Source organism: Neovison vison, chromosome 12 (genome assembly GCF_020171115.1).
Source record: "Neovison vison isolate M4711 chromosome 12, ASM_NN_V1, whole genome shotgun sequence".
Taxonomy (NCBI): domain Eukaryota; kingdom Metazoa; phylum Chordata; class Mammalia; order Carnivora; family Mustelidae; genus Neogale; species Neogale vison.
The window spans coordinates 9381196-9408381 of NC_058102.1; the positions used below are offsets into that span (position 1 = coordinate 9381196).

The window sequence follows — 27186 nt, forward strand, 5'->3', positions numbered from 1 at the left end:
TTTTAAATTGTATTAGGTTAATGGATACCTTCTGACATCCAGGTTAATATTCTAAGTGCTTTAAATATCTGGACTCACAGAGTCCTCCTCAGATCCCCAGGGAGTCACCCCAACTGTAGAGGGAAGGAGGAAGGGGCAGGAGGTGGAGTAGCCTGGCCCCGCCCAGGGCTAGTGAGTGATGGGCATGTGGTGGGTCCCCAGGCTCTTTCCAGCAAGGACCTCCCATGACAGCAGTGGCAGCAGGATGCTGTCCTCTGCCTTTTCCTCCATTTCAATTTAAATATGCCGCCTTTCTCCTGACTGTGGCATCTTCCCCCAACTGCGTGAAGTGAAGCTGGGCTGGGGGTAGGGTTGAGAACTGGCTGCATTTATGTGTCTGCCTGTGATTGGGAGAGCCCTGCAACAGGTGACGTCACCCCTTGCCTTCACCCCTTGCCTGTACGCATTCTGAAAAAATCCATCAAAGTGTTTCAAACTAAATCCACCCACTGCTCCGCCCATCCTTTAGTTAAACAGAGCACAGAAACTTCCAGAAGAAAGCCCGGGAGGGGCAGTCCCCACAGACTATCAGCCCCTGAGGCTGGTCTGGAGGACCAAGCAGCTGGGTAGAGGCACAGGAGGGGCATGTTCAGAAGCTGTAGTGGGAGCATCCCCAGAAAAGGGTGAGGACCCAGCAGGAGTGGGTCCTGCAGAGAAGCTCAGAGAGGGAGAGCAGGGAAGTGGGCCCGCGGGGAGGAGGAGGAGGAGGCCAGGGACAGAGGCAGACATGGGCAGGGCTACCAGGAAGGGCGTGCTGCTGCAAAAGGGGGCGGGAGGGCCGCAGACAGGGAGACTGGAGGCCGGTACCTGGGGTCGTGGTGCCAGGGGTCCATTCCTCTCACCAGCCTTGCTTTAGGAAAGCTCCCAGAACTGATACCTCCAGGCCACTGCTGGGGATGCCCCACCTCCTTCCTGCTTTGGCCTACGGGGATGGGGTGGGGTGGGGTGGGAGGGCCCTCCAGTGGCTGCACTTCCTTGGGCTCAGACCCAATATCTCTCTTTCTCTGAGACAGAGCTGCCCCGGGTGGAGTCCCACCAGGCAACAGGACCTGTGTTACTGCAAAGAGAAAGAGAAAGAGAAAGTAGGATGTCAGAGGGGGTTGGGACAGCCTGGCTGGGGAAGGCAGGAAGGAGGCCTGCAGGCCAGCTCCCAGAGAGGCAGGCTCTCTGGGGAGTGGAGTGAGCCCTCACCTCATCACCCCTGTGCTGCCAAGTCTGGGCCCAGGTGTTGCTCTCCACTTGTCTGCTGAATGCATGGAAGAGAAAAGGAGTGTGGATATGGCCTTAGGACTCTGGTGTTTTCTCCTGACTCCCCAGCGGTGGGGGGCTCAGGTGTGCTTTGAGCTCCTAATTCTGCAGTGGGTCCCCTGCCTAAGGTCCCTCAGCCTTCATCTGACAGAGAGGGACAGATGGAGAGGGAAGAAAAGGGAGAAGAAGGGACAGCTTTAGTTTCTCTGCCTTTTCTTGGGACACTAATCCCCTCATGGGGTCCCACCTTCATGGTATGATCTAAACCTAATCACCCCAAAGACACCCCTGCTCCAAATTCCACCACACTGCGGTTTAGGGCTTCAACATAGGAATTTAGGGGGCACACACATTCAGCCCATAACAGCTGTGACTGATGGGATTCCTTTCATTGGCTCAGGGACAGGATGGCTGACCTTGTCACACTGCCCCATGAGGGGTGAGTGTTGGCTTACACCCGGAGCTGAATCTCCAGGCTGTGCGGCTGCGTCTCTGGAGATCGGAGGTCATGTTCCCTGCTAGGTCAGGGGAGGCCCAGAATGTTACTGATGGTAGCTGGGCCAGGGCTGCTCCTAGGGGGATGGGGATTTCCTGGTGGGAATAAAAGAAGCAAAGCCCTGTTGGCTGGGAAGTAGATGCAGAGCGGGTGCAAATTAGAGGAGCTGTCCCTGGAGCTGGCATCTCTGGTGGAGACTGTGGGCATCCACACCCTCTGGCCTGAGGGTAATCCTGACAGAGCAGTGATAGGCACTGGGTCCCTCCTGCTGCCTCCCCAGCCTGGGCTCTTTGGCTGTGCAGGTTCCCTTGGCTGTTACTTTACCCTTTATTATAAGGCCCAGCCTTGACAGGGGACATTTCTACCCAAGGTACTTCCCTTTGGGTACTGTCCCGCCTCTGCTAGAGAGAAAGAGAGCAAGAGAGGGAGAGAAATTTTGGGAAGCATAGACCTCTTTGTGGCACTGAGGTCCTATCCATTAACATGGTATATACCTCAACTTATATAGGTCTTCTTTTTACATTTTCAGTGATTCTTGCACTTTTTCATAAAGGTGTCACACATTTTGTTAGGTTCACTTTTTTTTTTTTTTAAAGATTTTATTTATTTATTTGACAGAGAGAGATCTCAGGTAGGCAGAGAGAGAGAGAGAGGAGGAAGCAGGCTCCCTGCGCGCAGAGACCCAGATGCGGGGCTCGATCCCAGGACCCTGGGATCATGATCTGAGCCGAAGGCAGAGGCTTCAACCCACTGAGCCACCCAGGTCCCCTCCAGTAAACCTTTTGGGAGCTATTGTAACCTTCATCTACCTTCATACTTTTTATTTTTGCTGTTGCTAGTAACTGGGATCACTATTAATTTTCCTATACTGAAGTTGTATTTACCCACCTCACTGAGAACTTGCTTATTATTTCCTGTAGTTTCTGTTCTTTTGCAATCCCGAGGGCCCTTGTGCTTTATTGTGGCTCCTGGGACATTGACTTGGACAACAGCACAGTGTTGAACAGTGGCAGTCATAAGGGGGACTCGTCTATTCTTCCATTTTAAGGAAAATTCTTCTAAGAGGGGAAATAGAACATTTTAAGTCCCAGGGCACCTGAGTGGCTCAGTCAGTTAAGTGTCTGCCTTCAGCTCAGGTCACGATCCCTGGGTGCTCTGACTGAGTTCTGCATCAGGCTCTAGGGAGTCTTCCTCTCTCTCTGTCCCCCCACCCCACTCTTTCTCTCTCTCTCTCACAAAGAAAAATAAACAAAATCATCAAAAAGAAAAGAAAATGCTAACCCCCATGTTCTTTTATTTTTTTTAAATAATTTTTTTCTTTTTTTTTAGTATAGTTGAAGTCCTATACTCTTTAAATCTTTCTTGGTTTGACTATTTGTTTGCTACCAGTTTAATTATGATTTTTGCATCTATGTTTATAAATTAATATGGCTATTATTTAAATTTATATGTACTATATGTAATATACATATAAAATCACAAACACGGTACGAAGGTGCGTATGCGAGTTGTCTTTCCCCAATGCCGGCTTTATTCAGTCATAAAGCAAGGTTAATGTAATTGTAAAGCAAGTTCAGGATTCAAAACTCAATGGTATTTCATATGCATTTAACTTGACTTCATACGTGTCACACCAAGCAAAGCACAAGACAAGGTTACACAACACACAAGATACAAGGGTTAAGAAGTTAATGAACCAAACTCGAAGCCGGTCTGCGGGAACACAGTTGAGATGAGGTCTCCATCCAGTCCAGGTCAGCTCTTGGCACTTGCTGCTTACTATGGTCTAGCAGTGGAGGATCTGTGTTATGTTCAGAGATCGATTTGCGGAGCCTTTGGCCATAGTTGCCTTTCTGATGCAGCCAGTTGAAGAAGGATCTGCATCTGGAGAGACGGGACAGTTCACGACAGTTCGTTTTAAAACTCCTTTGGAGTTTAATCAGCCTTTGCCCTTTGGTCTGTTGGTTATCGGTGCTGGGTGCTATCAACCTGGGCTGGTTTCGGGGATATTTGTTCTTATCTGCAGTGCCTTTGGCTGCCTACATCACTGCTTGACATGAGTCACAGCTTGACCCAAGCGACTTCATCTTGCTCTCTACAGAGCTATCTTGCTCTATATTCCCAGAGGTGGGATTGCTAGATCATATGGAACGTACAAGGACTTCTTATGGGACTCTGACTTTATGCCATTGTAGGGGCAGGTTAAGCAGTGTCAGTAAGGTGTTCTCTTCACGTCTGGTGTGTAGCAGACATGAAGCCCATGGGACAAGCCCTTTGGGATGGGACGGTGGATGTAGAGTGTGAGAGAGCAAAGACAAACTAGAACCTAAAGGATGAGCTGTAGAGCTCAAGAGAATGGGCAGAAACCCACATCCTTGTTCTTGGTCCTGTCTTTAGTGGTCTAGGTGTCCTGTGGGGTCCTGTTAAAGACAAACCTCAACTGAGTAAATTTGAAGATCTAATTGGCTACATTAAATGCTTCATCCCACCTAGCAAGTAGAGATGCTCTGAGGCATTGTACCACTGAAGGTATTCACAGGTAGAGTATCGAACAAGGAAGTTGGTAGCAAAACAAAGAAAGGGTTGTTTCAGGCCGGGACATCTTCTTTTTGTTGGGGGAGGCCTTTTATCAAGCGGATGACTTCACTAGTGTTGATTACAAAATTTCAGATTGACTGTTAAAAGGTCACATTTTTAGGATGGATTGAGCCTGCAATGGAATCGTGGCTTCTTGTCATGGGGCGCAACCGACTCCATTTTGTGCTTGTTTTTTCTTTCTTAACACTTCCTTTGCCACAGAACTAGCAAACACGCCTTGCTCCAGGGTGGGAGAAGCCCAAGAAGGATGCGGGGACGTTTCTTACAGCTTGGTTTCACACTAAAGAGGTGAGTCAAGTCAGCACCTCACACAGGAGCCTGTTAGAAAAGACTGCTTCTTCAGAGCGTCCCACTCAAGTCGCCAAACTAACCTCTCTCGTGACCCACCCCTATCTAACACTACTGTAAGGAGAATTAGGGTAAATGTAGTTCAGCCTGGCCAAGTCCGTGCATCAGAGCTGTCGCAGGGAGGCAGAACCCTGAGAATGCATTTGGGATTACCTGGAACCTACAGAATTGACACTTCAACAATATAGTGCCTTCTGAGCCATGAACATGGTATAGCTCTCCTTTTTTTTTTTTTTTTAAACGTCTTCTTTGCTTTTTCTTAGTAATGTTTTGTAGTTTTCAGTGTATGGATCTAAGACACTTTTGCAAGATGATGTTTAGTGTTGTTTTCAGAGACAGATTTCTAGTAATAATAGCAAACACTCCTATCATGTTTATCATAGGTCCGGCACTCTTCATAATATATGTAGATATAAATATAAAGAAATTCATTTAAGCCTCACAAACACCTAGGTGAAAGTTCTCTTATTATTCCAATTTATATGCCTATAATTTGGCTAAGGAACTTGCCAGATGTCATCATCCAAGAAGTGGTAGGGGCAGGATTGGAACTCAGGCAGCTGGCTTCCAAAATCTCTCCTCCCTCCACTACTCTATACTGCTGGGTAACAGCTGCTGGTGTTCACACAATAGCACAGAAAATCAAGACTGATGCTCTGTGAATGTAAGACTTGAATCTTCAGATTTGTTGAACTAGTTCTATGCATTAATTTTATAATACAGCAAGATCTCTCTCCCTCAATCGCTGTGGTGGCAGGGAGGGACAGCTTCATCTCTATCTTACATTTTTTTGTATTTACGAATATCTGTAGATTTTTTTCGAATGAGGCTGTGAAACATTATTAGTGAGCAGGGAAGCCACTAGAAGGCTGGTAGAGCCACCTATTAGAAAAATAAAGAGAAGGAAAAAGGTGGATAGGATTTCCCTTGAAAAGAATCTAAAGCAAAGACCTCACATTTAACTCTTCCCTGGCAGTCAGGGAGTACACACGAGGACCAACACCAGAGCCCATATCTGATTGGAAAACATCGAAGAGACTAACTGAATGAGTCAATGAGGGGTATTCTGGGGAAGGAGCACAGCTCTGGCGAAGCTCAGCTCGGATGGCCTCAGTTCCTCTTACACCCCTAACCTTATGGCCTCCTGAGCTCTGTCACAGTCTCCTGCCTGCAGCCAGGGCCCATGACAACAGAGCTGATAAAGGAAGTGTCTTGTGCTCATTGAATGGAATATTCTGCAGCTGGGAAAACTGATGATCTACAACCACGAGAAACAGGTCACCCCTAAAGTGTTGGGCGGGATGGGCAGGAGGCATGGAAGAAGAGAATTTCTTCTTACTCAACCCATTACAAGATGCTTGCGTGTTTTACCAGAAGCCAACCCTATTAAATTTTTTTCAAAATATATACAAGGATGGGTTCCTAATGAGTTTTGTTGTGGTGGTAAGTAATACACCCCATGACGATTTTAAGGAGTCCTCTTTTTATGGTCCCCAACTGAAAGGCAACCAGAGTTGCGGAGCCAAGGACAGAATGGGCAGTGGGATGGGACAGAGCCTCCATCCATGGTGTCCATAGGTGCATGCTTTTTCCCAAGATGGACTGAGCTGGGCATCTGAGGACAAGTGGGCTGTGGCTGTCACTCCAGTAGCACCTGGACTTCAATGTGAGGGAGGAAAGGATGCTGTTTCCTCCTCTAAAAGAGCAAGGATGCAAAGACGTACTCCAAATTCTGATGAGGAGACCAGAAAGACCCCGGAAAAAGGGAAACAGTAGGGCATCATCTGTCTGCAGTGAGCCAGGGATGTAGCTCAGGGTCCAAGGTGGCATCTCAAAGAAGGGCTTTTTCAGGCCACGGTCATGCAAGGCGACTCATGCCAGGACATCTTGGAGAGGAAAGTCCCAGAGGGTCGAAGACAAAACTAAAGGCCTTAATTCATGCTGGATCTAAGAGAGATAAAGAAGAGTCATGTCTAATAGACAGAGGTGAGGCTTCAAGGGAAGGATAAAGGCAACCATGACGGGCAAGAGGAGAAACTGGAGTGGGAGATAAGAACCAGGGTTGAGAGGAAGATAAAACACTCTGGGCAAATGGAGAGAAGCAACGGATCCGTGAGAAAAAAGATGGAAGGAAGCAAGGAGAGAGGGAGGGAGATACAGAAGAAGGAAGGGAGGGACACAGGAACAAGTGACTGACCAGGGACAGCAGAGTTCAGCTGAAGTGAGCAGAGGGACTAGAAAGAGGCAGCAGGAGCCTGGGGGAGAAGGAAAACCGACAGAAAGGAGCATCTCCCCCGAAGGGAGGAAGGGCCACTGAGTGGACAAATGGGAAGGAGAGCGGGAAATGGGCCCAGGGCGTCCCATCCCTGGACCCTTCCTGCACCTGGGGGCAGGCCAGGCCAGGGCTCGAGGGTCTCCCTAGGGTTCCTGAGTCCTCCTGGCATCCTGTGAGCTCTGTGGTGGGAGAGGAGACAAGTACCTTCCCTGCAGGGAGCAGAAGCCGCCCTGCCACACAAACCCCCTGTCTGCCTCCTCGCCCCACAGGGACTCTGTAATTCTCTCCAGGGTCACCTACCCCAGGACCCTGCCCCCACACTCACCACAGGCCAGAATCCTACCCCTGGGGGCTGGCTGGGCACTCCCCAGCACCCCTGCCAGACCGCTGAGCCCCGAAAGCCCCACCCCACCGTGCCACCCCCCTCGCTGGGTCCCAGCCCCTGTCCATCTGCGGGGATGACCCGAGGTAGGGTCCTGGCTGCAAAGTCCTCAGGCAGGGGTGTCTGTGCTCAAGTTAGGAACGTAGGCTTTCAGGGCACATTTGGAACCAGGACTCCAGGAAATGGCCCATGGGACTCAGCAGCCCCTGTGTGCTCCCAGCTACCCCAGAATGTTCTCCAAGCACGTGTGCCCCATTTCCACATGGCGAGATTTCCACTCATAGGGAGGCAAGTCTGGTGCACCACTTTCAGTGTAACACCAGTTTCACCAAACAGCACCCAGGAGCCCCGCCTCAGGGTCCCACCACGGCAGGACCCAGGGATGCAAGGCCGGGCCAGGCAGTGTCCTGCCCTCAAGGACATCGCAGTCTGAAGCAGACAGGGGAGGACCCGGGGCCCCACTTCTCCATCCCGCTGACCCGCTCTATCCATGACTTTTCTCTGGTGGAGTTGGGAACACGGTCACCCCTGAGACCCAGAGGCTGCCTCCAGCCTTCCTCAGGCCCCCTAGTGTGATGACTGTCCCCAGGGCCCCCGCCTCAGGTCACTGTCCACATGGCCGCTGGGCTTCCTCCCTGCCCATGGCCTCTGACCCCACGGGTCCCAACCCAAACCCCTTCTCCATTAGGGGGCAGCTTAGGTGGCCAACATAGGACTGTCTAACGGGGTGACTCTGCTGACCCCATGTGGAAGGTGGCCTTCCTCCACGGTGATGTGAGCTCAGCGTCACAGGGATTTTGTTCCAGAAGAGAGGCCAGGACCTGGTTTGGGGCTGATCTGCTCCCAGGCGGAGGGGGGGGTCCTGCTCCTCCCCTACCAGGAGCCCCAGATGCAGCAGGGCTGGGGGCGGGGTGGGGGTCCCCAGGGGCCTCTCTCAGCCTCCAGGCGGAGAGGGGCTCCAAACAGCATCTCACACGGACGTCTGTCCAAGTGGACCGACTCGTCGGCCTCCAGTTCCTGGGGATTTCCTCTGGCCTTCTGCCCACAATGCCCGAGCATCACTATCACTCAGGCCGCGGATTCTTGAGACACGGCACGCTGGGACCGACCTACATGTGCTCGTGGGGGACTTGTGGGTTCCAGTGAAGCGGGGCTCCTCCCCGTGTAGAACATCGTGTGTCTTTTTGAATATCGATGCTGTCCCCCCAGTATTTGAAGAGTGAGCATTCCTTTTAGGACAGGTTTCAGACTTGGGGCAGCGAGTATGACAGGCCGGGGGCAGAAAGGGGCCGGCAGTGTGGACACAGTCTGGGCTCCAGTGCAGGGCAGCGGACCCCCATGGGACAGAGGCCGACTCCGCTCCCAGGCCTGTGCTGTTGGCCCCCTGAGTCTTCCTCCCTGACTGTTGGCCCCTCCTGAGTCTCAGCTGGAATTCAGGGGTGACTGGTTTTCTAGAACCTTACCGTGGGCAAGAAAGGGGGAAGACGGGGGGCCCAGTTCGGCTGTCTTGGGTCTCTCTCTCAATCTGGACATGGCCACTGGCTGGCCTCCCACAGCCCCAAACCTCAAGTGTGTGGGTTCCTCCCCAATATTTAGACTCCTCCTTCCTATTTTCTCATAGCGCAGCTGTCATCTCCAATCAGTGCCCCTCACAATACGATCGGTAGGCAGGGGGAGGTTTCTGATTTCTAGAACCCTCCTCTCTCAGGAAGTCAGGCTTAGCTGATTCTTCTCCCAAAAAAGGGAGTTGGTGTGATCCCGCTGAAGGGCCCCCCTTGAAGGGAGAGGTATCTGCCTGTGGCTCTCTGGACTCGGGACACATTTCCAGAGGAAACCTTTGGTAGAAGATCCTTGACATTGCCGTCCATTGCTCTGCATTTGACATCAATTCGTCACTTCTCTAAATGTGGAAAACTCTTCTGACAGCTGTGAGTATGATCTTAACCCGTATATTTGAACCTAAGATAGATTTTCCAGGACAAGTAAATCTACTCAGATTGTTTCTTTCAAGACGACTTCTTCTGGGCTCATGGCCTTTTGCTGGTTTTCGTGGAAAAATCTGGAGGGCGGTGGAGAGCAGGTCTGCAGGCTTGGGAGGAAATGTTTTATTCTGCTGTTCACAGAGGCCTCTCCTGCGTGGTCTTTGTCGAGACTGAAGTCCATCCTTCAGGCTTCCTGCTGAGGGAGACCGGGGACTTGCATGGCACAGGCGGGCAGTGAGACAGGTGGGCGGGGGCAACAGAGAAGGGGTCTGGCAGCCCCAGAGATGGGGAAGGGAGGGGACCCCAGGGGGTGAGGGAGCAGAGGAATCTCTCCAAGGGGGCAGGAGGGGTGGCATGGCCCCAGGAGGGAGCAGGTAACCCAGCGGAGGCTGTGAGAGGGGCAGGGAAAGGCCAGGCAGTGGAGAGGAGGGAGGAGGGCAGGGGAGGTGGCGGGGAGGGGGGAGGCACCTCACCTGGAGAATGCTCTGCAGGGTCTCAGAGAATTTCTGACTCTCCTTGTCCAGACCCTCCCAGGGCTGGAAGCTTCTTCCCTCGTGGAGCACGAAGGTGTCCCAGCAGTGTTCAAACTCTGCGGGGGTGGGGGGTAAAGGAACGTGAGCCCTGCTCCAGGGAGGGGTGGGGGCCACCTCGGGTCTGACTCTCAATGACAGGCTGTGTCCCTCCTAGCTGCACCCCTGCTCTCTCTCCTCTGGGGCACTCCTGGAACCCCCCAACCCCAGGACTCTGTCTTCAGGCTGGAACCTCAGCCAGCCTGGCCTCCCTTCTTCCTGCAAACCCCAGTGTCCCTGGCATGCCCACCCACCATTCCCCCGGCCCTTCTGCACACACCTGTCCTGCGCTGACCTCTCTCTCCTCAGCCACCCTGCTGTCCTCTGCTGTCCAGGCACCCTAGCCTCCCCTCCGCACGCAGCCCACAGGGGGACCCCTAGGGACACTACTCTTGTCCCCCCCATAGCACCCCCACCAGGCCTCTCCCTACCCTCCACCCACCACCCCTGTGCCCTGCAGGAGGCCCACACTGACCCCTGGCGGTCATGATGGCGATGCTGGCCCCAGCCCTCTTCAGGGTGCGCAGCCCCTGCTCATACTGTCCCAGGCTGTAGATGCGGGAGGCATAGAGGTTCAGGCTCACGTGCCTATTGTCCCCCAGAAACTCAGCCATACGCTGGGCACAATCAGCACAGGGGCTCCAGGAGAGAAAGCAGGTGACCCTGTACTGGTGTTCCGGGTTCAGTTTCCAGGACTGGATCCGCTCCAGCAGGAAGGACTCCGCATGGCGCGAGAGCATGGGGTCCGGGTCACTCTGGGCACACAAGAGGCAGGAAAGGCTTCTGTCATTGGTGGTGAACATGTGGATGGGGGCACCAGGGAGAGGCAGGGAGGTCCTGGCCTCAGGCACAAGATGCAGGGGGAGCCCTTCTCAGAAGGAGAGGAATGGGATTTCCCTGCAGTGCTCCCAGGCTCCAGGCTCCCCACCACTGGCTGACAGGCCCACTAGGGCAAGTTCCCAGGGACCCGGTGAGCGACTGAGCACCTTGCATCTGCCTCTGTCGCTAGGGCTCTGCATCCCGCTCTACCTGCCGGGCCTTCTCCAGATTTTGAGATTTCACTTATCATGGGATTTGCCTCAAGTTTGACTTTGAGAAGATTGCGTTACATTACGTTTCAGCGTGACCACGGAGTTTCTATGTTTGTGCCCCAGGGAAGGGGCTTCAGGACCCTCACCTAGCGGGGCCGTGCAGACAGCAGCAGAAGAGCCCCTGGAAAGGGAAAGGGGGACCAGGGGAGCTCCGAGTTCCCTGGCCTGGTGCCCTGGCAGTGGAGGCCTCCTCCAGGCAGGGATCCAGCCCTGTCTTCACCCTCCGCCACCGAACCCCACTCCCACCTTGGCCCAGTGCTCTTGCAAGCTTCTGCCCTGGCCCTCACCCTGCGCTGAGCCCACGGGTGACCCAAAGGGCTCACTCTGCAGGGAGGAATAGGGAAGGGGCACCCAGCAGACAGGTGTTGGGCATGGGGTGAAGGTCATTGTCAGGGTTCACAGAGATGTGGAGATGGGTACAACCTGTCCAGAGAGGGATTGCCAGCCCGGGTCCCGGAGCAAGTCAGGTCAGTGGTACAAACCCAAAGATCTGGGCAGAGTGGGATGGGGACTTGGGGACCGAGGGGGGCTCCCTGGGCGATGCTGGAGTGGGGAGCAGTGCCCTGGGCAGGATCTCCAGCAGTGGGCAGGGGTGCTGCCAGGGCCCCCGCTGGTGAGCAGGGGGAGCGTCAAGAGCCAACGGATCTCAGGGTCTGTGGCAGGCAGCCGCCCCAGGCAGGGGCCAGGGAAAAAGCTGACCCCTTGTCCAGAAGCCTTTTCCCCTGTCCTAACCCTTCCTCAGAGGCTCAGCAGTTGGGGTGGGGGTGAAGGAGTGTCATTCGGTGACAAGAGGTGGTGGTGCCCGTCCCTGGGACAGTGTGACTGCTTTCTGACGTGTGGCTCCAAGCCAGAAACCACAGCAGAAACAGTCCCCACCTGACACTAGGCTGAGGGGTGGCCGTTGTGGGGACCGAAGGGGAAACATTGATGAGACCCGCTCAGGTCCAGCTAGAATATTCTACCGCAAACGTCCCAGGATGGGGAGGCCGTGCGAGCTGGGGTCCGGCTGGACTGGTCACCTTATTGCGCAGGACACCCTTCTCCTGGCCCGGAGGAATCCCGGATCCCTGACCGGGATGCTCGACCTCATAGCACAGGTAGGTCCTGGACGCCCAGATTTCATTGTGGAAGTTGTCGGTGAAGGTGTCCTCATCCAGCCTGTGGACAAAAGGTTTGGGGAGGAGCTGACAATGTGGCCTCTCCCTGGAGTATGGAGAGTCCTCTTGCTGAGGGATGTTTGGCACAGAAGAGAGATTTTACATTAAAAGTGAAGATACTCAGGGCGCCTGGGTGGCTCAGTGGGTTAAGCCTCTGCCTTCGGCTCAGGTCATGATCCCAGGGTCCTGGGATCGAGCCCTACATCGGGCTCTCTGCTCAGCAGGGAGCCTGTTTCCACCCCTCTCTGCCTACCTCTTTGCCCACTTGTGATCTCTCTGTCAAATAAATAAATAAATAAATAAATAAAATTAAAAAAAAAACAGTGAAGATACTCAATGTATCTTTCTCAACTCTTTCTCATGGGCTCCTTGTCTTTTGCTGGTATCCCACACCCTTTTCCCCTGTACCTCACATTCTGGCCAGACCCACAGATGATGGGCTTCCACTGGCTTTGTTGGATCCACCCAACTTACCTCTGGGACCCTTTCTGGGAGATCCCAGGGGGCCTGCCTGCTGCTCTGTCAGGGGACACCCAGGAGTCGCCCAGGGCGCTCAGACCCTCTGCTGGGTCCTCTCCCTCTGCCCGTGGTAGGCTCTCATCCCTTCTGGCCTCGCTGTCCATCCATGTCCCCGAGGAGCTACTCCCCTGCGTGGAGGGACATCCCGGGGCTTTCCCCTTTGGTTCAAGGTTGGCCCACTCCGCGGTGCGCACCAGGCCCACACACACCCGTGCAGTACCACTGACAAAAAGAGGACGCAGGAGCCTCGACTTCTTAAATAGTGGTGGGATTTTCCCTAAGGATGAAAATACCAAAGCCCTTTGCTGGCCTGAAATCTTAAAGCTGAAAGGGACATCCTGGCCTTCAGCTCAGAGGGATCCCTCAGTAGGAAGCATAGACTCTCAAGGAGTCTACTCCCATAGATTCCCCAGAAGCCCAGGCGAAGCCGGTTGGACAAGCAGAATGGGCATGAGCGGACGGGGCTCGGTGGGCGCGGCACGGGCCAGCAGAAACAGGCAAAGAAGAGCAAGAATCCTCTAGGGTCCAGGAGGATACCTCGAGGGAGTGACATGTCCCCATCGGGCAGCCCCGAGGAGGGGCTCAGGAGCAGAGGGGATGCAAGGGGAGGTTACCTGTCCCAGGCCTCTGCGCCGGCATCCATGTCTCGGTCCCTTCACCACGTCTGGCTCTGTGTCTGCGGCTTCTCTGTCTCGTCACGTCTATGCCGTGCTCTCGGGGTGTTCATCAAGGACCCAGGCGCCTTATAAGCCATCAGAGCTCCTGGAACCAGCTGAGCTGGCATGACTGGGACACACCCCTTCCTAGACTCGGGCTACTCATGCCGCCCTCATGGGTATTGACGAAGGAGGAACTTCTCTGCCAGCGGTCACATCCCTAGGTCCTCAAGGTCAAGTTAGGTTTTGGTTTCTCTGTTCTGACAAAGGCCCTACCTGGAAGCCTCGAGGAGTGACCGAGGGCAGATGGGGTCCAGGGAGAGTCTGGTCCCTCTGGGCAGCAGGGCCCAGCACGGCAGGAAGTGAGAGGACAGGTGTCCGGGCCTGGAGGAAGGTCCTGTCCCAGGACACAGTGCCCCAGAGGGAAGGCTCCCGGGGAGCCCCACCCTGGGCACCCCTCGGCAGCCAGCAGGGGCAGGGCCTGGCCCAGGCTCCCCTGGACCAGCTGGGGGAACCCCTGCACGCACTTGCACACAACAGGGGCGGGTGTGGCCGGGAGCTTCTGGTCCAAGAGCCTCAGCAGAGCCTTCATCGCTGCACCTGCCAAGGGAGGACGATAAACCCGGCTGAGCTGCCCTCAGGAGCCCAGCACCCAGTGGAGGATGGCAAACTGGCCGTGGGACATTTGTACCCCGTTACCTGCAGGGGAAAGAGAGGCTCCCAGTGGGAATGGGACCTGCCAGGACCGCACGGGTTTGAAGGATGCAGCGATGTTGTGGGGATACAGGCCTCCCATGGGGCCGTTCTCTTGCTCTGGTGTTGCCCTCAGGACCACGAGGAATGAGGGGGAATTTGCATGCCCGCCCTGAGCCGGTCCCGGAGTCCCAGCTGGACTTGCGTCCCCTTGGCCTGCCCCTCTGCCCCACTGACTCCCCCATTCTGGCTTCCCCTGAACGCGCAGTCCTGGCCCAGGGCCGCCCCTCCCTGGGGGATGTGTCTGTCCTGGGGTTACCTGGGACACCTGGGGCCTGAGTCACAGCCTGTGCCTGCACCGAGAGCCGCCGGGCTCGTCCCCCTCCCAGGCTGTCGCATCTCATCCTGACGCTGGGAACCTCAACACCGTGACCCCTTCTTCTCGGGCGGGCATCCCTGGACCCGGAGAGATGGGAGGCTGCCCTCCCCGTACCTGCACTGAGGTTCCTCCCCTGTCCTCCATCCTCTAGACCCGGTCCCCTCTAGTGCTGATACCGTGCCCTGGGGCCCAGGAGGTCCCCGGCACTCTCGCCCAGTACTCCTACTTCCCAGTCCTAGCCTCTGCACACAGCAGACCCGCACACCCAGCCGTCACCGGCCCTCCTGACCTGGAGCCCTCATCCCTACCTGGGCTGGGGCTGCAGAGGCCAGACGTGGGCCCTTGAGGATTTCCCCGACCCAGTCCCTAGCTCTCGCCTTCCGTGGTGGGGTGGATGGGGGGATGCAGCCCTTAGGAGAACAAGCTCTCCTCCAGGACCCCCCGAAGTCTCTCCAGGCCCTCACCCGCTGGGGTGATCTCTGTTGGTTCCCGCACACACTAGGTTTCCTTGGAGGGACCCCTGTGCACTAAGGCCCATACTGGGGGCAGACGGTGTCTCTAGGAGTACGGAGTCCTTCTGCACAAGCCCCTGGCCCTTGGTGGCCCTCGGCGGGCAGGGCCCCCCCCACATCTGCCCCTGCCTTCCCAGGGGGCACCAGTGAGCAGCTGGAGCGCCCATGTCTCTCTGGGCTGAGCCTGCATCACTGGCTCTCCTGACCAAAGGTGCCCCTTCAAACATGCTGCCACGTTTGGCGGGGAGACCAATGGGGGCCCCTTTTTGGCAGGGAGGGCACTTTGCTTCTGCGTCCCCAGGGACAGACTCCCTAGCAGTCTCCCTCCTCTGCTAGCAGCTCTGAGGCCTCCAGTTCTGGAAAGTTCTCTGGTACCCCATCCTTCCCAGATCCCCTGGCCCAGCCTGTCCTCACCCCCCACCCCGCGTTGGCTGCTGCCCGCTGCCACCTGGCTGCCTGCTCAGAGGCAGACAAGACCTGCCCCATGCGTCTCCACGTCCTGAACTCGCCTTTGCAGTAAGCAACCAGAACACGGGCAGAAAGAGGATCCGTGTCCTGGGAATGCCAGAGGGACATCGTGGGGAACAAGGGTTTTTTTTCTCCCAAAGCTTCTGTCTTGAGTCACCTGTCTGAGTCTGGGCGATGAGGGCCAGGAGCTAGAGGGGACACTGCGTGGGAATAGGTGGACCTCCCCTCTCGGTTCTCATGCCCCGGTCCTTCCAGAAGGACCCCCGCCCCGGCATCCTCCCACCACCTCCCTAACCCCCCGGAGCTGGGCTCCCTGGCGCAGCAGAGGCCCAGGGACTAGTGTGCTCCCGGGCCTGAGCTCCCCGAGGCCAGGGGAGACCATGCTTTGGTAAAGCCTGGTGGTGAACTCTGGGTCCAGGAGTCACGCTCGACACGCCGGACGTGGCCATGACCTGAAAACACGCAGGCGGCTTTCCTCGGTCCCCAAGGCCAGAAGCTAGAGCAGGACAATCGTGTCCTCCATGGGAATGACCGTCTCCTCCCGCAAGTGTGCCTCTGGACCACTGAGTGAGCCTGTGAAACGATCCCTACAGGAATCCTGCTGAAATTCTCCCTCAAAGCACGCCAGGGTCCCAGAAGGGAAGGGAGGACCTGGGTCCCTTGTGAAAGCAGATGTGTGCTCACCCCCAAACCCCGGGCAGGGGCAGGCCATGCCAGGACTTCTCCTGTTCCCCTGTCAGGAAAACTGAGAACAGGGCGGTCTGCCCCGGCGGAGCTGAGACTGGGATCCCAGACACAGACTGAAGCCAGAGGGCCCCAGGGAGGGTGCACGCACCCCTGCTCAGCCTGAGTCTCTCTGGGACTCGGGGCGTGGAAGGTCCCGTTCGTGTCTGGACCCCAGGCCAGGCTGCTCTGGCTGAGGTCCCAACCCTGTCTGCTTGTGGATGGCCCCCAAACACTATAGCTAGGGGCGAGGACAGACTGCCCATGCCCTGCCCAGGACGGGGTTGCTCCCGGGCTGTGTCATGTCGTCTTTCCTGCTCCTCGGGGTCGTCCCTGGCTCATGGGCAAAGTTCTGGGACTGGGTTCCAGCGATGACAGGTCCTGGGGTGACAGGGCCCTGAGCTAGGAAACAGGAACCTTCCTGGAACCTACCCTCTGAAGACACTGGCTGTGGGGACCCTTCCTCTTGTGGAGACTGTCCTCTATCTGGATTGCCCGCTCTGCCCTGAGTGACTGCATTGTGGATTTTTTTGGTGATTTGCTTCTAGCGACAGAAGTAAGGATGGTGTCAGAGCCCAGAAAACAAAACCCAAAGAGTGATTTCATGATGAGTTTCTTCCAACAACTACCCTTTGAAAAGTTTCAACATTCTGACATTGGTCTGAGCCCAGATAGACACTTGGGTGTGTCTGGTAATCCCAGGCTTGTTCCCTTTTGTCATGTCCGGTCTTGTAGGACTATCGTTGCTCGATCATGGTGTTTTGGGCGGTTTGCTCAGGCACAGGTGAATGCGACGGCAGGTTTCGTCATAGCGGTGTGTCCTGAAGTCCCAGGGATATCGGGAGGAGGGACCCACTGAACGTGAGGTATATGCGAAGTTCACGGCCTGGAGACAGAGGTTGATGTCCCGCCTCACCTCAGCCTGGGAGAAGGACCTCACTGGTGTGAGCCACACCCCAGTGTCCCTTTCCCTTTTCCCCACAGCACATTTTCCCTGCTCAGAATCCTGTTTCTGCCCCTGGCTATCCATGCCTGCTCCGGGCCTCCTCCTGGGCTGGGCTGGAATCCTGACTCTGCTCTGCCCTCGGACCCTCAGCCCAGAAGCTCGCGGGGCAACTGACTGGTAATATTGGTATTGTTCACTTGACCATCATATACCTGTTGCAGAGAGACACAGGTGTTGAGGCGGGAAAAGACTATGGATGCGCCCAGCATACCCAGTTTCTGCCATTCCCAAGACACACTGAACCTTGTGGGGCCCTCCACTGCCCACCTCTGAGTTCTCCGAGGAAGGCGTCTGGAGGCTGTTTCTGTTTCAGGCTCTGACAACCTGAGCCTTCTGGAAAGCTGGGGCTGTTGCCTGGTCTGGGCCAGTGCTGTCCCTCCCTTCTCTGACGGCCCCTCCTCCTAGGGATAGAGACCTAGGCCTTGGGGCTGTGAGCTCCTGGATCCTTTCCTGGATCTCTCCCCCTCCCTTTCCTGTGCCTACTGTTGTGTTCTGCGTGCCCCTGTGTGTGTGTGTGTGTGTGTGTGTGTGTGTGTGTGTACAGACTTTGGGGGTGACAGGAGGTTCCATGGTGGGAAGTAGGGGCTGGCCTCCATCCTGGGCTCTCAGGAGAGACGAATCACCAAAATGTAACTGACACGCCGTCTAGGCATTTTCTCGGCTCTGAACGAGAGTTCCCTCCCCGGGCTCCTGGGTGTCCTTCTCTGTCGCACGGAAATATCCATTTTATAAAGTTGGGGATGCTGTCGGAACTCAGGCCCCCCACTCCCCCAGCTCAGCCCTTCCTGTTTGTTTTCTGCTATACTCCTCCATGACCGGAGGGTTGCGCATCTCCAGGCTCCGTGTCTCATCCCAGGACCAGAGAGAGGGCAGGGCCAGCCCAACACCCTGGCGCCTGCTGGGAAACCGTGGTTCCCTAATGTGAATGTGGTCCGAGAGAGACCCCCTCGTTTACGGTTCCTAGTGGTGTTCCATTTGGAGACCCTGTTTGTCCTTCCCCTTTCTGAGCCCTCCTGCTTACTGGCCCCTTCTTTGGGGTGTCCCCCACGCAAGCCCCTTACCCTCCTCTATCTCCACACCCTCCTCCACCGCTCATCTCTGCTGATGCTCCTCACCTGCAGCCCAGTTCCCCACTCCCCCCTCTAGTCTCCTGGCTGGACCCTCCCTCCTGTGGTCCTGCAGGTGTCCCTCCTATGGGGTCTCTGTAGGGATGTTTGACAGAAGAGGCTGGACTTCATGCTGAGCGCTGACTTCTCCATGCTCAGGGGCCTCGGGCTTCTCCCCGGAAACACGGGGACATTGTCAGTGAGGGACCATGGGGATGGCTGTGGCAGTTAAATGACCAACCAAGTGTCAAGTGCTTTAGACTATGTCTGAGATCATTATTCCTCAACAAATGATGATGTTATTTTAAAAAAATGGAGCGGTTATCCTTGTTTAATAACTCATTCAATTCACCCACATCCCTCCGTCCTCTGCCCCCTCCAGCTCATACCCAAGCAGCCCCACAGGGTATACACGGCAGGGGGCAGGGTGAGCTGTGGCCTCAGCACAGTGCGCTCACCGCTCACCGTGAGATTCAGGATGGAGCCAGTTCCTGGGGAAGGAGCAGGGGAAAGGATGGGGTGTCCAGGGACGTGCCCAGAGAGGGCCCAGGGGGAAAGGAGCAGCCACCAAGAGACAGAACCACCAAGAAGGAGAGCTCAGAACTCCATCCCAGAGCAGGTGCTCAGAACTGAGACAGACCTAGTGCAGGAGTCACAGAGGGGTCAAGGATGTTGCTTAATTGCTGGGTCTGTCCCCAGGGCCAGTGGCACTGCTTCCTGGCTCTGAGACCACAGGCTTATGCTGGATTTGAGTTCCTGGTTTCACCAGGCTGTCCTGGGAACTCAGGCGTCTCATATATACAAACACATGTGAGACCTGGCACACAGCAGTGCCTGGGCAGCTGCCCTGAATCACAGATAAACACACACACACACACACACACACGCAGAGTGACGTAAAAAAAGGGAACTTCCTTGGGGTTCCGAGACACACCCAAATCATTCTCACCAAGGCAGGAAAGCAGAGGATGTCAACACTTCCCAAGGGGTACTTGTTGGAAGAAAGTCATCATGAAATCACTCTTTAGGTTTTGTTTTCTGGGCTCTGACACCATCCTTACTTCTGTCGCTAGAAGCAAATCACCAAAAAATTCCACAATGCCGTCACTCAGGGCAGAGCGGGCAATCCACGTAGAGGACAGTCTCCAAAGTAGGAAGGGTCCCCACAGCCAGTGTCTTCAGAGGGTAGGTTCCAGGAAGATCTGTCCCCAGGGCCCTGTCGCCCCAGGACCACAGTGTCATCCCCGGACACCAGTCCCAGAACTTTGCCCATGAGCCAGGGACGACCCCGAGGAGCAGGAAAGACGACATGACACAGCCCGGAAACGCTACCCCGTCCTGGGCAGGGCATGGGCAGTCTGTCCTCGCCCCTAGCTATAGTGTTTGGGGGCCATCCACAAGCAGACAGGGTTGGGACCTCAGCCAGAGCAGCCTGGCCTGGGGTCCAGACACGAACGGGACCTTCCACGCCCCGAGTGCCAGAGAGACTCAGGCTGAGCAGGGGTGCGTGCACCCTCCCTGGGGCCCTCTGGCTTCAGTCTGTGTCTGGGATCCCAGTCTCAGCTCCGCCGGGGCAGACCGCCCTGTTCTCAGTTTTCCTGACAGGGGAACAGGAGAAGTCCTGGCATGGCCTGCCCCTGCCCGGGGTTTGGGGGTGAGCACACATCTGCTTTCACAAGGGACCCAGGTCCTCCCTTCCCTTCTGGGACCCTGGCGTGCTTTGAGGGAGAATTTCAGCAGGATTCCTGTAGGGATCGTTTCACAGGCTCACTCAGTGGTCCAGAGGCACACTTGCGGGAGGAGACGGTCATTCCCATGGAGGACACGATTGCCCTGCTCTAGCTTCTGGCCTTGGGGACCGAGGAAAGCCGCCTGCGTGTTTTCAGGTCATGGCCACGTCCGGCGTGTCGAGCGTGACTCCTGGACCCAGAGTTCACCACCAGGCTTTACCAAAGCATGGTCTCCCCTGGCCTCGGGGAGCTCAGGCCCGGGAGCACACTAGTCCCTGGGCCTCTGCTGCGCCAGGGAGCCCAGCTCCGGGGGGTTAGGGAGGTGGTGGGAGGATGCCGGGGCGGGGGTCCTTCTGGAAGGACCGGGGCATGAGAACCGAGAGGGGAGGTCCACCTATTCCCACGCAGTGTCCCCTCTAGCTCCTGGCCCTCATCGCCCAGACTCAGACAGGTGACTCAAGACAGAAGCTTCGGGAGAAGAAAAACCCTTGTTCCCCACGATGTCCCTCTGGCATTCCCAGGACACAGACCCTCTTTCTGCCCGTGTTCTGGTCGCTTACTGCAAAGGCGAGTTCAGGACGTGGAGACGCACAGGACCGGTCTTGTCTGCCTCTGAGCAGGCAGCCAGGTGGCAGCGGGCAGCACCCAACGCGGGGTGGGGGGGTCAGGACAGGCTGGGCCAGGGGATCTGGGAAGGATGGGGTACCAGAGAACTTTCCAGAACTGGAGGCCTCAGAGCTGCTAGCAGAGGAGGGAGACTGCTAGGGAGTCTGTCCCTGGGGACGCAGAAGCAAAGTGCCCTCCCTGCCACGGGGCCCCCATTTGTCTCCCCGCCAAACGTGGCAGCATGTTTGAAGGGGCACCTTTGGTCAGGAGAGCCAGTGATGCAGGCTCAGCCCAGAGAGACATGGGCGCTCCAGCTGCTCACTGGTGCCCCCTGGGAAGGCAGGGGCAGATGTGGGGGGGCCCTGCCCGCCGAGGGCCACCAAGGGCCAGGGGCTTGTGCAGAAGGACTCCATACTCCTAGAGACACCGTCTGCCCCCAGTAAGGGCCTTAGTGCACAGGGGTCCCTCCAAGGAAACCTAGTGTGTGCGGGAACCAACAGAGATCACCCCAGCGGGTGAGGGCCTGGAGAGACTTCGGGGGGTCCTGGAGGAGAGCTTGTTCTCCTAAGGGCTGCATCCTCCCATCCACCCCACCACGGAAGGCGAGAGCTAGGGACTGGGTCGGGGAAATCCTCAGGGGCCCACGTCTGGCCTCTGCAGCCCCAGCCCAGGTAGGGATGAGGGCTCCAGGTCAGGAGGGCCGGTGACGGCTGGGTGTGCGGGTCTGCTGTGTGCAGAGGCTAGGACTGGGAAGTAGGAGTACTGGGCGAGAGTGCCGGGGACCTCCTGGGCCCCAGGGCACGGTATCAGCACTAGAGGGGACCGGGTCTAAAGGATGGAGGACAGGGGAGGAACCTCAGTGCAGGTACGGGGAGGGCAGCCTCCCATCTCTCCGGGTCCGGGGATGCCCGCCCGAGAAGAAGGGGTCACGGTGTTGAGGTTCCCAGCGTCAGGATGAGATGCGACAGCCTGGGAGGGGGACGAGCCCGGCGGCTCTCGGTGCAGGCACAGGCTGTGACTCAGGCCCCAGGTGTCCCAGGTAACCCCAGGACAGACACATCCCCCAGGGAGGGGCGGCCCTGGGCCAGGACTGCGCGTTCAGGGGAAGCCAGAATGGGGGAGTCAGTGGGGCAGAGGGGCAGGCCAAGGGGACGCAAGTCCAGCTGGGACTCCGGGACCGGCTCAGGGCGGGCATGCAAATTCCCCCTCATTCCTCGTGGTCCTGAGGGCAACACCAGAGCAAGAGAACGGCCCCATGGGAGGCCTGTATCCCCACAACATCGCTGCATCCTTCAAACCCGTGCGGTCCTGGCAGGTCCCATTCCCACTGGGAGCCTCTCTTTCCCCTGCAGGTAACGGGGTACAAGTGCCCCACGGCCAGTTTGCCATCCTCCACTGGGTGCTGGGCTCCTGAGGGCAGCTCAGCCGGGTTTATCGTCCTCCCTTGGCAGGTGCAGGGATGAAGGCTCTGCTGAGGCTCTTGGACCAGAAGCTCCCGGCCACACCCGCCCCTGTTGTGTGCAAGTGCGTGCAGGGGTCTCCCCCAGCTGGTCCAGGGGAGCCTGGGCCAGGCCCTGCCCCTGCTGGCTGCCGAGGGGTACCCAGGGTGGGGCTCCCCGGGAGCCTTCCCTCTGGGGCACTGTGTCCTGGGACAGGACCTTCCTCCAGGCCCGGACACCTGTCCTCTCACTTCCTGCCGTGCTGGGCCCTGCTGCCCAGAGGGACCAGACTCTCCCTGGACCCCATCTGCCCTCGGTCACTCCTCGAGGCTTCCAGGTAGGGCCTTTGTCAGAACAGAGAAACCAAAACCTAACTTGACCTTGAGGACCTAGGGATGTGACCGCTGGCAGAGAAGTTCCTCCTTCGTCAATACCCATGAGGGCGGCATGAGTAGCCCGAGTCTAGGAAGGGGTGTGTCCCAGTCATGCCAGCTCAGCTGGTTCCAGGAGCTCTGATGGCTTATAAGGCGCCTGGGTCCTTGATGAACACCCCGAGAGCACGGCATAGACGTGACGAGACAGAGAAGCCGCAGACACAGAGCCAGACGTGGTGAAGGGACCGAGACATGGATGCCGGCGCAGAGGCCTGGGACAGGTAACCTCCCCTTGCATCCCCTCTGCTCCTGAGCCCCTCCTCGGGGCTGCCCGATGGGGACATGTCACTCCCTCGAGGTATCCTCCTGGACCCTAGAGGATTCTTGCTCTTCTTTGCCTGTTCCTGCTGGCCCGTGCCGCGCCCACCGAGCCCCGTCCGCTCATGCCCATTCTGCTTGTCCAACCGGCTTCGCCTGGGCTTCTGGGGAATCTATGGGAGTAGACTCCTTGAGAGTCTATGCTTCCTACTGAGGGATCCCTCTGAGCTGAAGGCCAGGATGTCCCTTTCAGCTTTAAGATTTCAGGCCAGCAAAGGGCTTTGGTATTTTCATCCTTAGGGAAAATCCCACCACTATTTAAGAAGTCGAGGCTCCTGCGTCCTCTTTTTGGCAGTGGTACTGCACGGGTGTGTGTGGGCCTGGTGCGCACCGCGGAGTGGGCCAACCTTGAACCAAAGGGGAAAGCCCCGGGATGTCCCTCCACGCAGGGGAGTAGCTCCTCGGGGACAAGGATGGACAGCGAGGCCAGAAGGGATGAGAGCCTACCACGGGCAGAGGGAGAGGACCCAGCAGAGGGTCTGAGCGCCCTGGGCGACTCCTGGGTGTCCCCTGACAGAGCAGCAGGCAGGCCCCCTGGGATCTCCCAGAAAGGGTCCCAGAGGTAAGTTGGGTGGATCCAACAAAGCCAGTGGAAGCCCATCATCTGTGGGTCTGGCCAGAATGTGAGGTACAGGGGAAAAGGGTGTGGGATACCAGCAAAAGACAAGGAGCCCATGAGAAAGAGTTGAGAAAGATACATTGAGTATCTTCACTGTTTTTTTTTTAATTTTATTTATTTATTTATTTATTTATTTGACAGAGAGATCACAAGTGGGCAAAGAGGTAGGCAGAGAGGGGTGGAAACAGGCTCCCTGCTGAGCAGAGAGCCCGATGTAGGGCTCGATCCCAGGACCCTGGGATCATGACCTGAGCCGAAGGCAGAGGCTTAACCCACTGAGCCACCCAGGCGCCCTGAGTATCTTCACTTTTAATGTAAAATCTCTCTTCTGTGCCAAACATCCCTCAGCAAGAGGACTCTCCATACTCCAGGGAGAGGCCACATTGTCAGCCTCTCCCCAAACCTTTTGTCCACAGGCTGGACGAGGGCTCCTTCACCGACAACTTCCACAATGAAATCTGGGCGTCCAGGACCTACCTGTGCTATGAGGTCGAGCATCCCGGTCAGGGATCCGGGATTCCTCCGGGCCAGGAGAAGGGTGTCCTGCGCAATAAGGTGACCAGTCCAGCCGGACCCCAGCTCGCACGGCCTCCCCATCCTGGGACGTTTGCGGTAGAATATTCTAGCTGGACCTGAGCGGGTCTCATCAATGTTTCCCCTTCGGTCCCCACAACGGCCACCCCTCAGCCTAGTGTCAGGTGGGGACTGTTTCTGCTGTGGTTTCTGGCTTGGAGCCACACGTCAGAAAGCAGTCACACTGTCCCAGGGACGGGCACCACCACCTCTTGTCACCGAATGACACTCCTTCACCCCCACCCCAACTGCTGAGCCTCTGAGGAAGGGTTAGGACAGGGGAAAAGGCTTCTGGACAAGGGGTCAGCTTTTTCCCTGGCCCCTGCCTGGGGCGGCTGCCTGCCACAGACCCTGAGATCCGTTGGCTCTTGACGCTCCCCCTGCTCACCAGCGGGGGCCCTGGCAGCACCCCTGCCCACTGCTGGAGATCCTGCCCAGGGCACTGCTCCCCACTCCAGCATCGCCCAGGGAGCCCCCCTCGGTCCCCAAGTCCCCATCCCACTCTGCCCAGATCTTTGGGTTTGTACCACTGACCTGACTTGCTCCGGGACCCGGGCTGGCAATCCCTCTCTGGACAGGTTGTACCCATCTCCACATCTCTGTGAACCCTGACAATGACCTTCACCCCATGCCCAACACCTGTCTGCTGGGTGCCCCTTCCCTATTCCTCCCTGCAGAGTGAGCCCTTTGGGTCACCCGTGGGCTCAGCGCAGGGTGAGGGCCAGGGCAGAAGCTTGCAGGAGCACTGGGCCAAGGTGGGAGTGGGGTTCGGTGGCGGAGGGTGAAGACAGGGCTGGATCCCTGCCTGGAGGAGGCCTCCACTGCCAGGGCACCAGGCCAGGGAACTCGGAGCTCCCCTGGTCCCCCTTTCCCTTTCCAGGGGCTCTTCTGCTGCTGTCTGCACGGCCCCGCTAGGTGAGGGTCCTGAAGCCCCTTCCCTGGGGCACAAACATAGAAACTCCGTGGTCACGCTGAAACGTAATGTAACGCAATCTTCTCAAAGTCAAACTTGAGGCAAATCCCATGATAAGTGAAATCTCAAAATCTGGAGAAGGCCCGGCAGGTAGAGCGGGATGCAGAGCCCTAGCGACAGAGGCAGATGCAAGGTGCTCAGTCGCTCACCGGGTCCCTGGGAACTTGCCCTAGTGGGCCTGTCAGCCAGTGGTGGGGAGCCTGGAGCCTGGGAGCACTGCAGGGAAATCCCATTCCTCTCCTTCTGAGAAGGGCTCCCCCTGCATCTTGTGCCTGAGGCCAGGACCTCCCTGCCTCTCCCTGGTGCCCCCATCCACATGTTCACCACCAATGACAGAAGCCTTTCCTGCCTCTTGTGTGCCCAGAGTGACCCGGACCCCATGCTCTCGCGCCATGCGGAGTCCTTCCTGCTGGAGCGGATCCAGTCCTGGAAACTGAACCCGGAACACCAGTACAGGGTCACCTGCTTTCTCTCCTGGAGCCCCTGTGCTGATTGTGCCCAGCGTATGGCTGAGTTTCTGGGGGACAATAGGCACGTGAGCCTGAACCTCTATGCCTCCCGCATCTACAGCCTGGGACAGTATGAGCAGGGGCTGCGCACCCTGAAGAGGGCTGGGGCCAGCATCGCCATCATGACCGCCAGGGGTCAGTGTGGGCCTCCTGCAGGGCACAGGGGTGGTGGGTGGAGGGTAGGGAGAGGCCTGGTGGGGGTGCTATGGGGGGGACAAGAGTAGTGTCCCTAGGGGTCCCCCTGTGGGCTGCCTGCGGAGGGGAGGCTAGGGTGCCTGGACAGCAGAGGACAGCAGGGTGGCTGAGGAGAGAGAGGTCAGCGCAGGACAGGTGTGTGCAGAAGGGCCGGGGGAATGGTGGGTGGGCATGCCAGGGACACTGGGGTTTGCAGGAAGAAGGGAGGCCAGGCTGGCTGAGGTTCCAGCCTGAAGACAGAGTCCTGGGGTTGGGGGGTTCCAGGAGTGCCCCAGAGGAGAGAGAGCAGGGGTGCAGCTAGGAGGGACACAGCCTGTCATTGAGAGTCAGACCCGAGGTGGCCCCCACCCCTCCCTGGAGCAGGGCTCACGTTCCTTTACCCCCCACCCCTGCAGAGTTTGAACACTGCTGGGACACCTTCGTGCTCCACGAGGGAAGAAGCTTCCAGCCCTGGGAGGGTCTGGACAAGGAGAGTCAGAAATTCTCTGAGACCCTGCAGAGCATTCTCCAGGTGAGGTGCCTCCCCGCTCCCCGCCACCTCCCCTGCCCTCCTCCCTCCTCTCCACTGCCTGGCCTTTCCCTGCCCCTCTCACAGCCTCCGCTGGGTTACCTGCTCCCTCCTGGGGCCATGCCACCCCTCCTGCCCCCTTGGAGAGATTCCTCTGCTCCCTCACCCCCTGGGGTCCCCTCCCTTCCCCATCTCTGGGGCTGCCAGACCCCTTCTCTGTTGCCCCCGCCCACCTGTCTCACTGCCCGCCTGTGCCATGCAAGTCCCCGGTCTCCTCCCTCAGCAGGAAGCCTGAGGATGGACTTCAGTCTCGCCAAAGACCACGCAGGGGAGGCCTCTGTGAACAGCAGAATAAAACATTTCCTCCCAAGCCTGCAGACCTGCTCTCCACCGCCCTCCAGATTGATCCACGAAAACCAGCAAAAGGCCATGAGCCCAGAAGAAATTGTCTTGAAAGAAAAAAATCTGAGTAGATTTACTTGTCCTGGAAAATCTACCTTAGGTTCAAATAAACGGGTTAAGATCATACTCACAGCTGTCAGAAGAGTTTTCCACATTTAGAGAAGTGACGAATTGATGTCAAATGCAGAGAAATGAACGGCAATGTCAAGGATCTTCTACCAAAGGTTTCCTCTGGAAATGTGTCCCGAGTCCAGAGAGCCACAGGCAGATACCTCTCCCTTCAAGGGGGGCCCTTCAGCGGGATCACACCAACTCCCTCTGTTGGGAGAAGAATCTGCTAAGCCTGACTTGCTGGGGGAGGAGGGTTCTAGAAATCAGAACCCACCCTCCAACACCCCCCCCTCCCCGCCAACCAATCCTATTGTCAGGGCACTGAGTGGAAATGACAGCCTTGCTGCAAGAGAATAGAAAGAAGGAACCTAAATACTGGGGAGGGACCCGCACACCTGAGGTTTGGGGCGGTGGGAGGTTCTCCAGTCCTCACCCCTGGGCTGCCCTGGGGAGGAAGCCAGAGGCAGGGGCTTCCCTGCTCAGCAGCTGAGCTGTGCCCCTTCCTGACACAGCACCCCCTAT

At 57.1% G+C, this 27186-nt stretch overlaps 3 protein-coding genes across 4 annotated transcripts in view; 1 reads left to right on the top strand and 2 right to left on the bottom strand.

Moving 5' to 3' along the window:
• LOC122892337 overlaps positions 1 to 979 on the bottom strand; it is a 35342-nt gene extending 34363 nt beyond the window's left edge. Inside the window, 1 exon segment of the mRNA XM_044228660.1 lies at positions 847 to 979. Coding sequence (XP_044084595.1) covers positions 847 to 872 — 26 coding nt within the window. The 5' untranslated portion in view covers positions 873 to 979.
• Positions 980 to 9264: 8285 nt separating this feature from the next.
• LOC122892338 (DNA dC->dU-editing enzyme APOBEC-3G-like) lies at positions 9265 to 14156 on the bottom strand. Its single transcript, XM_044228661.1, has 6 exons — positions 14060 to 14156; positions 13816 to 13960; positions 12048 to 12186; positions 10413 to 10692; positions 9842 to 9957; positions 9265 to 9564 (listed from the first exon to the last, which is right to left on the bottom strand). The coding sequence occupies exons 1-6, from the start codon at positions 14154 to 14156 to the stop codon at positions 9553 to 9555; spliced, it is 789 nt and encodes a 262-aa protein (XP_044084596.1). The 3' UTR covers positions 9265 to 9552.
• Positions 14157 to 22567: 8411 nt separating this feature from the next.
• On the top strand, positions 22568 to 26679 carry LOC122891844 (DNA dC->dU-editing enzyme APOBEC-3G-like). Of its 2 annotated transcripts, none has more exons than XM_044227836.1 (5): positions 22568 to 22677; positions 23810 to 23948; positions 25304 to 25583; positions 26039 to 26154; positions 26435 to 26679. In XM_044227836.1, the coding sequence occupies exons 1-5, from the start codon at positions 22649 to 22651 to the stop codon at positions 26444 to 26446; spliced, it is 576 nt and encodes a 191-aa protein (XP_044083771.1). In that variant the 5' UTR covers positions 22568 to 22648; the 3' UTR covers positions 26447 to 26679. The 2 variants fall into 2 exon arrangements, with proteins under 2 accessions (XP_044083771.1, XP_044083772.1); XM_044227837.1 differs by having other exon boundaries at positions 26438 to 26679.
• Positions 26680 to 27186: the final 507 nt, after the last annotated feature.